Genomic DNA, 14,752 nt, shown 5'->3' on the forward strand with positions numbered 1-14,752 from the left:
CATGCCACAGTCCTCATCTGCCTTGGGGTCCTACCTTTCACTACAGTAATTACATAAAGAGAAAATGGTTTGTCTCTAGGTAAAAACCATGTGTGAAGATGGTAGTACAGAGAGGGTATCAAAAGGGGGGTTTTTTTTGATAGCAGCTGTGGTCTTTATGAAATCCTCTTTATTGATATTTTTCCTTTCAGAATTTTCTAGAAAAGTCTACTGAAAGAGAAACTCGCCAGGAGTATGCTCTTGCCATGATCCAGTGCAAAGTTCTAAAGCAGCTAGAAAACTTGGAACAACAGAAATATGATGATGAAGACATAAGTGAGGATATCAAGTTTCTGTTGGACAAACTTGGAGAGAGTGTGCAGGACCTCAGGTAAATTTTATCCCTGGCTGGTCTTGTTCAAAATGCTGTACAGGGAGCATATTGGTGGAGATGACCTTCTTTAATAGTAAGAGACCTAGAATCAGGCAAGCTCTTAAAAATAACCAAACCTCACCACGTTCAGATGATTTGTAGCCCAAGGTAATCCTCACTTAAAATTCAAGAAATCATAAAAAATGTCAAAACAATAATTGTTTGTCAGATTCACTAGTGTTTCCTTTTGGGCTCTAGGTATTTAGAGTTACCTCATTGTCTCATATAGCACCAGAATAATATGTCCTTATAAAAGGTAAATATAATACTTATACAAGATAGTGCAACATGACAAGGGATTTAAGTGTATAGTTGGGGGGATAATCACACCATGCAATAGAAGTGTCTGTCTTACGAAGCTGGAATCACTATTCAGTCATAAAATACGATGTGTTTCAAAGTCTGGCTGTTCACCTAACCTTTGCTGTCCTGGGATAAAGGACATGAGAGACAATAAAGAGATTGTGGTTTCAGTACTTCAGAAGTCACTGTCATTTTTTCCTTAAAGTTCTAATATTTAAGACATGTACAATCTTAATAGAGTCTGGATGCAAACTAGCCAAAATAAGGAATTTTACCCCAATGGAACAACCTCCCAAAGTCACCTTCAGACTCCATCTGATTTTCCTGGCCAGTTTGGCCAATCAATCCCATTCATTTAAACATCTCAGTGATTTTGTGCACCGGGGTAGCCAGCCCATTTTTTCTGTCAAAGGCTCCATTTCCCATCTGCTCAGGATGCATTGATGTGAGTGAAGCTGAAATCAACAGTGGTCAGGGATATAGCCAAAAGTGGCCTGGCTACCACTTTTCCCTCTTTCTGCTATCCCCTTGTCTCTCTCTCTCCTCTTCCCTCTCCCTGTATACCTTGGCAGTGAGTAGAGAGAGAGCTCATTCTTCTGATCATATGCAGAGGGCTTTTTGAAATTAGCTGAGGGCCACATAAAATTAGCCTTGGGCCACAGCTTTTTACAAGTTGTGAAGCCAGGCTTGTAAAAAAAACCAAAACAAAACAAAAAAAACACACACGTTTCTAAGCTTCACTGCAATGAAGGTTGCGTTTGGAGAACTACAAAGTTGGTTAGTAGCATAGGTCTTAGCACTTGGATCTGGAAATACTAATTTCTTAGAACAATAAATGGCAATATAAAAGTTCTGAGCAGGACTGTCCAGGAACTTGGAATCCTCATAACTATTCAGGGCATTTGACAGAAATGAGAAACCTGAAGAAAGAGAGATGTAGTGAGAGCAAGGCTTTTGCTGTGTATGGACCTGATAATGGGATTGACATCAGAAATAGACCAGATGAATGTGGCTGACTGCACTTGGAAGAACCTCCCATCCATTTGGACATTATATGGGCAGTGGCTTGTGCTGGGGGTTAGACTAGATGGCCCAGGAGGACCCTTCTGACTGCTATATTTCTATGTCTCTCTTGCAACAAAATATGTCTTTTTAATATACTGAGGGTAACAGTACATTTTAGAAGTGCTAATTGTTACAGTTTCAAGTGGCACTTGTAACTTTTGCAATAACCTCCTATAAACCTTTATAAACAGTGGGAGCTTTTGATGGAAGCATCTTGCTTTAAATATGCAGCACTGAATAGTACTTTGGTGTTTCCATTAGTCATACCATTTATTGTTCTTAAGCATCAAGTTTATCTCTCGATCTCATATTCTATTGCTCCTGCAGTTCATTTGATGAGTACAGTTCTGAGCTTAAGTCAGGAAGATTAGAATGGAGTCCTGTTCACAAGTCTGAGAAATTCTGGCGAGAGAATGCTGTGAGATTAAATGAGAAGAATTACGAACTGTTGAAGTAAGTCCTTCAGATTTCTACCACCACTACCATTTTTTCCTGTTAAAAGTCTGATTGGTTGGGTTGGCTGGAATAACCAAAGTTCTACACAGGGTAATGAGACTATAACTTCATTTTTAAGTAATGTCTCCCTTTGAACTATGGCCTGATATCTAAAGGTGAAGCCTGGTGAAGTATATTGGCATCCCCACTGGAACATTTGACTTACTCCATTAAACAACATAGCTCTTGGCCCTATCATTTTACTCTTTTGAATCATCATTTTCACAATAAGCTAATCCTGCTACATGGGAAGCTACAGCTAGAGAAGGACAAATTCGGAACTCACTGGGGTCAGGGGAACTATGATTTGGCTTTGGTTATTCCAGGTCACAGTTGGAAAATGCACAACTTGACAGACTGGGGTTGAAATATTCAGGGAAAGTGTGGGTGCATGGAGCTGAAGTAGTAAACAGAATATGATAGAAACTTGGAGATCTTTACCACCTAGATGCTGTGCATGAAGTAGAAAATCTTAGGTGCATCCCAATGTGTCATCTATCATGTGATTGTCCTGCCTCTTTTATGGAATTTTACAGAGGGCAGAGACAGAGTCTTCCACTTGTAGTCTTCCCATGTTTTCCCACAACATATTCCATCTTGCTAGAAAAATCCACTAAGGCATTAAAGAACAAAATAGCTGCACAATGCCTTTTGGTAGCATTTCCATGTAGAAACACCCTTAGTTTACACTTTTGTGTTTTGAAGCAAAAAAATTGGAGTTAATTATAGCAGCCTTACCTCTGATTTATACTAAAAAGGGGATTGAATCTAGAACAGCAATTCTATTTAGGTTCAGATAAGTTTGGGTACTTTTTCTGGAAACTGATGGAATCATTGAAGAGTTCATGCATAGCTGTCTGGGTATGTATATGTCTAATTACTTTGAAATGAAGTCCCCAGACAGAAACTTTTCTAGCTAGAACTATATAATCTATGACATCTGAATGTGCATTAGTATCTGTTCAGTAAAGCATAATATTTGCTTCTTTTGATGATACATATTATGTGTTCAAAATGTTTATTTGAGGATATATGTTAATTTAATTTGTACATTGGTTCCCCAGTGTTAAAGCTTAAACTGACTATAGCATACAGATCAAAGGGTTTAGCCAAATGTGAAGAAAATAGGTAACTATCAGTATCATTTGATTTCCTTTATTCAAAGATGATCTAACTTAGTTAATATGGTTCTTTTCATTGTAATCCCTCAGACTGTGATTAATGAAAACATGTATGAAAATTAGTGCAGCTTTTCCTCCCTCTCTCCAAAAAGGCTTTTTATAATTTTGACAAAGTGTGATACCATGTAGATCTAGAAAATTTGCAAAATACTGTCTTTTATTAAAAATGTTAAAATAATGTTTCAGAAAAATTGTTGAATTTTATCAGCTTTTACCATTTTGTACAATTAGACCGATTTGACCACAAAATTAGTTTTGGAGCAAAAATCACCATCTCATATTGCAAGGTTTTTACTAATACCACAAATCTTTCTTCAGATCTGTTTATCTACAGAACTTTAAAGTAGCTTAGCTCTGAATACCCTTCTGGTATGGATATTACTATCAAAAATCTAATATTGCAATCCTTATAATCACTTACCTGGGAGAAAGCCACACTGAGTGAGCCTGCATAGAATTGTGCTAAAAAATCCTGCTTGTTGGCTGAAACAAACATCTTACTGTATATTTGAAATCCTGCTGTAGAATTTTGACAAAGCTTCTGGAGGTATCGGATGACCCTCAGGTCTTGGCTGTAGCTGCTCATGATGTGGGAGAATATGTTCGACACTATCCTCGAGGGAAACGGTATGGAAACTTGGGCTTTGCTTTTGGCATTAATGACAGAGCTATTCCTTCTGATTTGTGAAGAATTTGTATGACTGCTTGCTAGTTTAAAGTGGACTGAGGTTAAGACACAGGTCAGGCGCCTACAACTGCAATCTAAATGATATACAATAAGCTTTCAAATATCAAGTTAGTTGAGGATGTTTCCAGCTTTCTACAGTAGACAATCTCATTGTTTCAATGCAGGTTTTTAGCATTCAGGTTTCTTCTAGAAGTAAAGAAAGTGTGTAGCTTTTCTGCAACAGATTGAGACAAAACAGGTGGAATTGTCAAACCATTATGCTCTTCTAAATATGTTCTTGGTATTTATTATTCCTTGGCTGCCTATAAACTGCTAAACTGCTGTTAATATAGCTCTTCATTTTCGGTACAGCAATGCTAACAATCCTTGGAGCTGTTGTTTAGAGTCCTTGGAGTGTACAATCCTTGGAGACTTGGTGTTTCTTAAAGGAACATGCAGGAAAAGGAGTTCTATATCAGATAGCTTTTTGAAGCATCCCAATAAATGTTGATATAGACCTGCAAATGGAAGAGACATTTGGTTGATTAGAAAAATGTTGTGAAGGCAAGAGGGGCAGGGTTAGTAGACAGAGGGAACAAGCAGAGATGAAAAAGGGAAGTTTTGACAGGTTGATTTTATTATTGAACTGTTACAGATCTCTTCACACACACACACACACACACACACACACACACACACACAGAGAGAGAGAGAGAGAGAGAGAGAGAGAGAGAGAGAGAGAGAGAGATTGATTCAAAACAGATATATCTAAAACTAGACAGAAAAACTAGTCCAATTATTTCATCTTCTGCAGTATAATAAATGGCATTCTGCTTTTTTAAAAAAATAAACCTCTAGAATTGAGCTGCTGAAAAAAGCATTGTTTAAATAAGAAATCCCATGTTAGATATTACTGGAATATTTAAAATAACGTTGAGACATGCCCAATGCTGTGCTAATAGAAAAATTAAAACAGCTGGCAATTTTGTGCTGGTGTTGTATGACTGCTACTGAAACTCACATAACTAGTACAAGTAGCACCTAACTCTAAAGCTTTTCATAATGGCTTGTGAAAGGGGAATCAAAGTACCTGATTAGACAATTATATTAAGTTAAAAACAGGTTTTCTCAAAAGTTGTAGCTCTGCAGTGTTTAGACACTGTTCAATACAATCCTTTCATTTCTATTATGGCAGAAAATGAAATTTTGCCTCCCTCAGATTTATATCCCACTTCCTTACAAACTCAAAGTGGCTTACATCATTCTTCCCCTCCTGCTCTCAGTCTATTCCCCACAACAACAAGCATGTGAGGTAGGATGGGATGAGAGTCTGTGACTGGCCTAAAGTCATTAAGTTCCATGACTGAGCAGGGGCTAGAACTCAGGTAGCTTTAGTTCCAGTTCCATACACTTAACTGCTGCACCACACTGGCTTAAATTACAAAGGACAAAGCAATATTTCTTTTGCAGCAGTTCAGTGTTTAGGGTTCACTCAAGCCTTTTCAGGTACTTTGCCACATGGGATGCAGAAACATTAATAAATCTTAATGATCCAACACATGCAACAATTGCATACACTTTCACGTGGGGTTGATATTTTGTGAGTATTGTGGTCAACTACTGGATGCTGCCTTTGACAAGACTTCCAGAAATATCCCATGTTCCTCCTTGTAGCATTTGAATTACTCATCAATATTTGATTTCTTTGCTATTTTGCCTTTGTTTCACATCCTGCATTGATCACATTAGGCTCTTTGGTCATCCTTTCAAGCACTTGAGAAGATGCTTCTTACTTTAAGGACAGAAGAAAAATAAGCTTATTCCTTGTCTCCCTCCCATTCCACAAAGAAACCCTATTCCTTTGTGGGTTTGACCAGAATATTCAATTACGCAGTCGTTAAGCTTTGCTTTTGCCTGAGAATGTGAGATAGAACTGTTGCGGAAAAATCCTTTTTGTGCACCCATTGTGAAGGTGATAGTATTCAACATCCAGACCAGCTGTTTCCTTACTGATACTAATTCAATACATTTACCTTGTCTCCTTAAGAACTTTAGTAAGGGTGTCAAAGTTGGTCCTAGGTTGATAGTCAATTGGGCCAGTAGAGTTAAGCTAGGTCTTAGGCATTATATTCATATTTCTTACAAATGGCTCAACAGTTTCCAAATGGAGTTGAGGTAGTGCAAAGAAGATAACTGTGTTAGAAGGCCTTGGCTGTGTATCTGTGTGTCTGTCTGTTGGAGGAGTTCAGGTGAGCAACCTCAAACAAGTTCAGTTCCTTCGGATAATATTCTTCTCCCCTGAACTGAAAGGATACAAGCTTCTATATCATACGCAAGAGAAAGAAGAATAATGGTGTGGTGAAGGATGAAAATTTCATCATATCACTTTCAGCAACTGTTTGTGCTCCCCAAGGGAGAATTCAATCCACAATTAAATGCACCATTAGAAGAACACACACGGGCGAATATCGCAGCTTTATTGGATAAGTTTATAAGTTAGAGCCTAGACTGCTTGGAAAATGTGTATTTGAATAATCAAAGTTTGTATATTTCAGCCTTCATTCTTTCTGTTCTAAAAAAGATATTGAGTCCATGAGAAATTAAGGACTTTTGGTTTGTAAAAGCATTGAAGATGGTGGGGCCTGCCAGTAATCGGAAATGGAAGAACATTTCTGTGATGTTTCTACTCATGCTCCTGCCTGTTTTTCAGTGTGATTGAGCAGCTTGGTGGGAAACAACTTGTGATGAACCACATGCATCATGAAGACCAGCAGGTTCGCTACAACGCCTTGCTTGCTGTGCAGAAGCTGATGGTCCACAACTGGTATGTGACACCTTGCTTGCACTTCTGCACTGACAGCAGGAATTTTTGTGATGTATAAAGACTTAGTTCTTCTCTAAGGATAAATATTTAGACCAAAATCAGACCAAAATTTAGGCCATTTAGTACTATAAATTCTAGCATTTAGACAAACAATAAGTCTTATAAATGCCCTGCTGTGAATTGGAGGACTTTTTCTGCCTATGCATACACAGGATTGTGACCTTGTGATTTTTTTAAAAAAACAGTGATAATTTGTATCTTGTACCATTGAAATTCTTGGCTGATTTTTAGATTGGATCCTGCAAATAACAATGTTGTTACCAAATGGCTGGGGACCTTCCTGTTTCTTCTTGCTGTCTGAAGAATCAGTAGGCAAATGTGTAGAATGACATTCAGCTTAAACCATAAATTAATATAGTTACCTCCTCCCCCCCAGCAATTCTCATTTTACCTCATTTTGCAAGCTTTAATTGTGTTTCTGTTAGAATGGCTTGCAGCATACTTCATGTTCATTGGGGGTTTGTTGGAAAAAATGTAAGATATCCTTGCATTTTTAAAAGTCTGAGCATTTAAAAGAAAGTAATTTGTTAAAAGTTTCTTCACTGATTCAATATAAAACATGTCCTGCTGAATTTGGGTGGGGGTGATTTTAAACAACATGGCAAGCCACAGTGGGTTTTTTCTTTTAGCATTGTTGGTCTGTTGTATCACCTGAACCCCATGATAGTCTGTTCTATGGTTTCTCGTTACCATGAAGGATTGTTGTGTTGTCTGAAACCAGGAAAACACAATTCATCATTGTATTGAGGTCAGAACCAAAGAGCTGCTTGACAAGATCCATGCATCTTTTATAGTCTAAGCCCTTTGTATCAAAAGAGATAATTGCACTAGCTATTTCTAAGAAGAATAAAATCAAAGCTTTGTTTCCAGTTCATAAAATTTAAGTTACCCTAGCAAAAGCGTGGGTTATAAACTGCTGACAGATTCTTCTGATTTAGTCAGCATTAAAAAGCATTTGCATTTTAAAGACTTCATGTCGTGATTAAGTAGATAAATCAGGACTTTGTAGAGCAGACTTGCGATCAAACTGGTACCTTCCAGATATTTTGGATTTCAGCTGTCATCAGTCCCAATCAGCATAGCCCATGGTCAGAATGCTGGGAGTTACATCTAAAACATCTGGAGGGCACCATGTTGTAAAAAGATGTTTTACTCATAGTATTTGATCCTTTGCATGCATAGATGGAAAAAAGTCCTACCAGAGAACGAACAAACAAACCTACATGCTTGCTGAGAAATGCTGGAACAGTTAGGGCTTTTTTTTGGTCTAAGCAGTCATACATAGGATTGCATCGAACAATTTTAAAAGCAGCCTTGGCTCCTGCTTTTAGCAGTGATATTGTGGCTGACCAACTGTTCAGCATCATGCTGATTGATTTTATGTGCTGTAATAAACTGCCCAGGCTTCAGCTGTAGGGTGGAATAGAAATAAATCAATAAATAATATTTTTCTTATTCCTTAGATTCTTTGCTAATACTTGTGGAGAAGTAGTTCTGTGTGCTCCCACGCCCCTCTTTTAAAAGTAACATTGAATAGCAGCTTAATTAGGATCAGTTCAACATTTCAAATGTATTTTTTTTCCTGTGTAATACAGACTTTCAAAAGCATAGTCTCCTCATGTATCATACAGTCACACTTTATACAATCTAAACTACAGAAAACACACAAAAGTAGAACTTTTACTATCACCCTTTTCTTTGGGAACAGAATAATACTATTTTAAAGTGTTGATTTTCACAGTGTAAAATCCATTAATCCCATTAGCTATCCACTATAATGTAATAGTGCTGGCCTATGTATACTCAGGATGGCGCTCTTCAACCTGCTGCTCTGTAGATGTGTTGTCTACATCTCCCTCATCCCCAGGCGTGCTAGTTGGGGATTATGAAAGTTGGAGTCCAGCATAATGTAAAAGATATCAGGTTGGGGATGACTGCTTAATGTAAGTTTCCCCACTTATGCAGAATGGCTCAATTTTGACATTTTTTAAAAAAATTAAAAAGTTAGATCTGCAAACTCTTTGATTATTCATAACCTTTCAGAATGCATGCTGTAACTTTATCCATATACTCTTTCTGTGCAGTTGCAAATACAAAGAATGATGGGTAATGAAGTGAATACTCTTCTAAGAAATGTCCAGCTAGCAAGGGAATTGGGATGCCCTGAGTAAAGGAAAACTCTTACCTTTAAAACAGGAACTTCTTCTCGAGGCATCATATGGTGGAGCTAATGCATGTTTTCATTCAGAGCATGGGCTTCTTAAAGCCTGCCATAGAAGAGCAACACCCTATTCCATGAATGGAAGGCAAATTAGTGTTCCCGTACTCTGAGATTCTGGTTTTGCTGAATTCTTGTTTTTTTTGTTTGTTTGTTTCAGTTTTACCCTGCATAATATACAGTGGTGATAACTGGGGTGGCATTTGTTTGCTGATGATAGTAATTTCTTTTCCAGTGTCTCTGCTGGAGAAATAGTGCTTAACACTTTCCTTGTCACAGTCTAATTAAGGTTCAGTCAGTTGCAATTTATTTAGACCTCTTAAATTATATTGGTATGTGTAAAAATGCAAAGCTTTTAAACATGCAAATTATTTTCTGCTTAGCTTAGTAAAAATATCTTTCCTTATATGAAAAAATTATCTTAGATTATCAAGCAAATAAAGTTTTGAAATGAATTTTAAGCTATCAAGGAGATGATTTTGAAGTAAAAGACATCTTCTAATTAGCAATGTAGTAAAAGTAAATATGTAATAGGACTTCAAGATAAAAATTTACTTGGGACATCCTTAAACTGAAGTTAAGTATTTTAATCAAACATTGCAATTTAAGTCAACCACCCAAACTTGCATAATATCAGTAGGAGTGCTTAAATCTTTGGTTTGATTTTCTAAAGCAAATCAATACAGTTTCCTAAAATTTGAACACTGGGTTTCTATAGAAAATTGTTACTCTAACAGCTCTATTCTTCAGGCTCAAGCTGTTAAAAATACACATTGAGACATTAGAAGCTGTCTCTTGAAGAGATTGCTCTCCCTCTCCCCACATCATTCTACTGTGATCTAGATTATGGCTATTTCCCATGTTTCAGAATAATGCCTTTAAGTGTATAGAACATGATGAACAGCGCCACATTTGGTATAATAGCTTTCCTTCTTTTGTATTGTGAACATAATCCATATTCAACACAGATTGGTGTGGGAAATAATTTTCATCTCCTTTTTCTTATAACTTCTATGCTTCTATCTTAAACCCTTTCATATTAAATGCTACCTGTACAGTCATATCGGCTATATTCCAAGAATCAATATCATATGGTTCCCATGTTTAAGTTTGTCTGATTTATGACTTAAATTTATTAAGCTTGAAAACAGCTTAGCTGCATTTTTACCAATGATTTTTGTTTTATTACATTTATATGGGGAGGACTGGTAGCAGGACAGACTGTATATTAACAGGGGAATAGAAGATTGTACTGGGCGATAGCAATGTTTATACTGCCTTGCCCTAGTGTTAAACTTTAACACAAGCATACTGTGTTATAGAGCATTGATAAGTATAGAACCAGAACATGGTCCTTTAAGATTCCAGAAATAACTAGGTTGTTATGACAAGGACCACCCCGCCCCCAGCTGCCAACCATAGAGTTTTTAAAAGAAACAGTAAGTATAGGGAAGAAGAGATGTTTGGACAAATTATTTCCAAGGCTGGTATTTCACACTTGAAATATGTCAGCAAACCTTATAAAATGCCACTTTAGTTGGTTTTAAAAGTTTGTGGGTTATTTTTTTAAAAAATTGGCTTATTTGACTTGCTATGATCCCAAAAAGCAAAATTCATACATCTGTTTAGGACAAATATATTTGCTAGCAAGTATGAATTTTCCTTCTAATCGGATGGATTGCAACCTTTGGAAAATAATCAGAAGCCATGTACATTAATCTAAAAGGGTAACAGTAAAATCTATTAAAGAATACCACTTGTTTATAAACAAATGTAGCCACTCTTCTGGACTGTATGGGTTTCAGGGTGCAATCCTATGCATGTTTAGAAAGTTTGGACCTGAAACGCGTCAGCCAGCTACCCTGATGGGGGAATGCTGGAAGTTGTAGGCCTTTTATTGTGCATTTACATTTTAAAGTTCAGGCTTAAAACTGGCATGTCTGTGAGTTGCCAAGGAGTGACTGACATGCTGGAAATTGCATATTTGTTTTGAACTACTTTTTGGAAACAGTAGCCACTATTTCTTTTTGAAAATTCAACTAAGTACTAAACCTCTCTTTAAAACCCCTTGTTGTCCTTCTCCCTCCCCTGCCTTTTTCCAGGGAGTATCTTGGAAAACAGCTCCAGTCTGAGCAACCTCAAACAGCCACAGCGCGAAGCTGAGACTCAACTTTCCTTTGGCAGAAGTAACTGTAACTGCCTTGAAGCTGCCAGTAAGAAAATAATGTGGTTCTCCTTCCAGCCTGTTCTTGCTATTGTGTAGATTTCTACCCCATTATTTTTCCTGTATTGTTGCCTGGAATAACACCTATTGCCTAATTAACAGTTCCTGAAGGTTTGCTAGCTGGAGTCATTCTGTATTGCAAAAAAATAACCCAAGAAATATAGCAGATATGTGCTGCCTTTATTTTATGCATTTATTGTCTCAAGAAAAATAAAATAAAATCATTGCATATCATCAGTTGTCTGTGTTTCCTGTTTTTCTTGCCATAAATGAAGTTCATTTTGAAAGACTGATTTTAATAATTCGTTTGGCAGATTCTTAAACTTATACAAAGACAGTGAATAAATGAAAGGGGGAGAAAGAATGAAAGACAATGAAATGAATAAATTAGTAGGAATATTAAATCAATTAAAATTAATACTAAAATCTTCAGAAGTAATGACAATTTGCTTTAACTATCTAAAAAGTAATTTAGTAAAATACAAGTCATTCATCTTTCCTATGTTTAGAGTGTAATCCTACACATGTCTACCCTAAAGTGAGTGGGTATAGGACTATAGCATTAGTTATTAATAGTTTATAGTAAGCATGAGATGCATTTTCTAGAAAAGCAATCTAAGCTTTATGTTTCCACTACTTGAGGCTTAATCTATATTTTGTTTGCCTGTTTGTTTTACTAGCATATCATTTCCCATGTTATTCCTTTGCTGAATACATATGCAGTATGATAGTTAGGGTCCACGGCTGGGATGTGAGTGGCCAGAGACAAGAGGCACCAGGACCAGGACAAGAGAACTCAGAGGGTTTAATGGAAAGACCAAGTCAGGAACCAGAAGCATCCATCAGGGCAGAACAAGGATGTGGTCAGGAACAAGCCAGGAGTCAAAAACCAGGAGAACAAACAAAGGTGCAGGTACCTTGAGCAGGAAGACAGGGTGGGGGACATGACATGGCAGGATAGATGGCAGGACAAGATGCACAGCAAGATGCAGGAGACAACAGGGTCAGGATACAGCAAGGGTCAGGCAAGATGCAGGAACTGAACCACAGCTACCAGGAAGCCCTGCATTATGGAGGCAACACAAGGCAAGACACATGAACAAGGAAGGATATAGGTCAGGCAGTAAGCACAAGTGCAAGGCAACATGGGAAGGGAGGCGGCGGCATGCTCAGGGCAAGTTGCAGGCACAACAGCAGACAGATAAACCTGTGCTGCTGAGGCAACATTGTAAGATGCAGGATACACAGCAGGAACAGGAAAGGTCCGGCAGGATGCAGGCAGAGCAAACAGGAGGACCTGTGCTGCTGAGGCAACATAAGTCAGGAGCCACCACACAAATCAGGAACAGACATTATAGCAAACAGTAAGACCTGCCTCACTGAGGCCAGTTCTGGAGGGAAGAGCTTGCTCTTATGTAGCTCTTCCCCCAGAACTCCCAAGCTAGTGCTCATCAGACTGAGACCTTCAGTAAGGCCTGGGAGTGGTCCTGCAGATGTGGTGGTTGCTCTGGCCACCAAAGCAGCCCAGATCCTGACAGATAGGCAAGGAAAAGTAAATGTCCGTCCTTCATCTTTTGGTCTTTTAGGGTCCAGTTTATGAACTTGCAGTCAAGTAGTGCAGGAAATTAGAAGTCAGGAAAGCTGGGCTGAAGTCCTTACTTGGCCATGAAGTTCACTGGGTGACTTAGGCTGATGGTCAGTGACTGCTCCTAACTACCTTGAAGTGTTGTTTGAAGATAAACTGTATGTAGGCTGCCTTGCATTCCTTGAAAAATGAAATGGTAACAAACCATGCTGTACAGAGTAAGCTCCACTATTTTAGAAGAACTTAAACCCCCTTCAGGGTTGAATGGGGCTGCTGATCCAAATTCTGAGATGGTGCTGGTACATCTGTCAGTTTTGAATGCCTGTAGGGGTATGCTTTCAGGTTCCAGGATGCCTAATATGTGGACTATATAGGCATGATCAGGAGCCTCTTCATTGCCCCTTTCTACTTGTGATATGAGATTTGAGAAGCTTTGTTAGCTTTACTTGGAAGTTGCACTCCTTTCAGAGATAGTTATGATGCAATGGTACCCCAGAGAAATTTATTGAACAAAACATTTCATTTTTGAAAATACTTGCCAGGTATAAATAGAAGAACACCATGTAAAGTATGAGGAATTACAGTCACCTCAAATATGTTTATCCTCCCCCATAAACTCAGCTTTAAAGATAGAAACATAGAAACAGAACGAGTTAGAAGGGGTCTCCCGGGCCATCTAGTCTGACCCCTGGCTCCAGATAATCTGTCAATGTCCTGTAAGATTACATTAATTGGCTCACTCAGATTTGGCTTAATAATTTGAGATACATCTTTAGGACTACATCTTCCCAAGTAAATACTCTGGGCAAGGTCTAAATTGCCAGTCAGCTACCACACTATGGGATGCATCAATTGACATTTCAGATTTGACCAATCAATGACATAGCCAGATAAATAGGTGAAATTAGAAATTTGTATCAAAGCTGAAACATATAGCAGGAGACTCAAAGTAGGCAATAAGAGATTATAAGCATAAAGAATTCTAAACAATTATGTACAAATCTGTGAGTACAGGCATTTTGTTGGATGGCACAGGCTGAAAGCTCCAAATATAATTCAAAAATCAATCAAGAAAGTGGACATTCTTTCAAGTAACAAAAGCATTAGTCTTAACTCTAGCACTTGGGGTTAAATATAAAAATTTTAACTCATTTCTGAACTTCTTCAGAGAACTAGAGCCAGCGTGGTGTAGTGGTTAAGAGCATGGGATTGGGACTCAGACAATCCAGGTTCTAGTCCCTGCTCTGCCATGGAGCCAACTGGGTGACTTTGGGCCAGTCACAGACTCTCAGCCCAACCTACCTCACAGGGTTGTTGTGGGGATAAGATGGAGGAGGAGGATATAAGCTGCCTTGAGCCCTTTGTAGGAAAAAGGCAGGATATATATATAAAAAAAGATTCTTGACCTAGCAGAGTAAACTTCCAGTACATATTGTCAAAGGCCATCTTCACATCCAAATGTAGCTTCAATTCCCCTCCAAGATACACATTCTGTCACTGAGCCAAAATAGCTTCTCTACCACCATTGTAATGTAGTCAAGGAAATATGCATAACATCCAGTATTTTCAAAAATAAAAAATAGCTTCTTGCCAGAATTTAGTTCCTCAAATAGAATTATGCAATCAAGATTAAACTGATAAGCTTATAACAACTATAAATAGAGCAAGTATGTAAGCTTGCTGGATAGGTGTTGCTTCCACAATAGCAGGTATCACAA

At 38.0% G+C, this 14,752-nt stretch overlaps 1 protein-coding gene across 3 annotated transcripts in view; it reads left to right on the plus strand.

The window, feature by feature from the left end:
- The window catches only part of ATP6V1H (ATPase H+ transporting V1 subunit H), a 36,766-nt gene extending 25,080 nt beyond the window's left edge, over positions 1-11,686 (plus strand). For all 3 annotated transcript variants that reach the window (XM_044423997.1, XM_044423998.1, XM_044423999.1), the window contains 5 exons: positions 192-370; positions 2,108-2,233; positions 3,982-4,083; positions 6,834-6,947; positions 11,328-11,686. In XM_044423997.1, the coding sequence (XP_044279932.1) occupies positions 192-370; positions 2,108-2,233; positions 3,982-4,083; positions 6,834-6,947; positions 11,328-11,388 (582 nt within the window). In that variant the 3' untranslated portion in view covers positions 11,389-11,686. The remainder of the gene's footprint in view (positions 1-191; positions 371-2,107; positions 2,234-3,981; positions 4,084-6,833; positions 6,948-11,327) is intronic.
- The last annotated feature ends 3,066 nt before the right edge of the window (positions 11,687-14,752 follow it).

The sequence above is a fragment of the Varanus komodoensis genome, unplaced genomic scaffold (assembly GCF_004798865.1).
Source record: "Varanus komodoensis strain SLA01 unplaced genomic scaffold, ASM479886v1 scaffold14_1, whole genome shotgun sequence".
Taxonomy (NCBI): domain Eukaryota; kingdom Metazoa; phylum Chordata; class Lepidosauria; order Squamata; family Varanidae; genus Varanus; species Varanus komodoensis.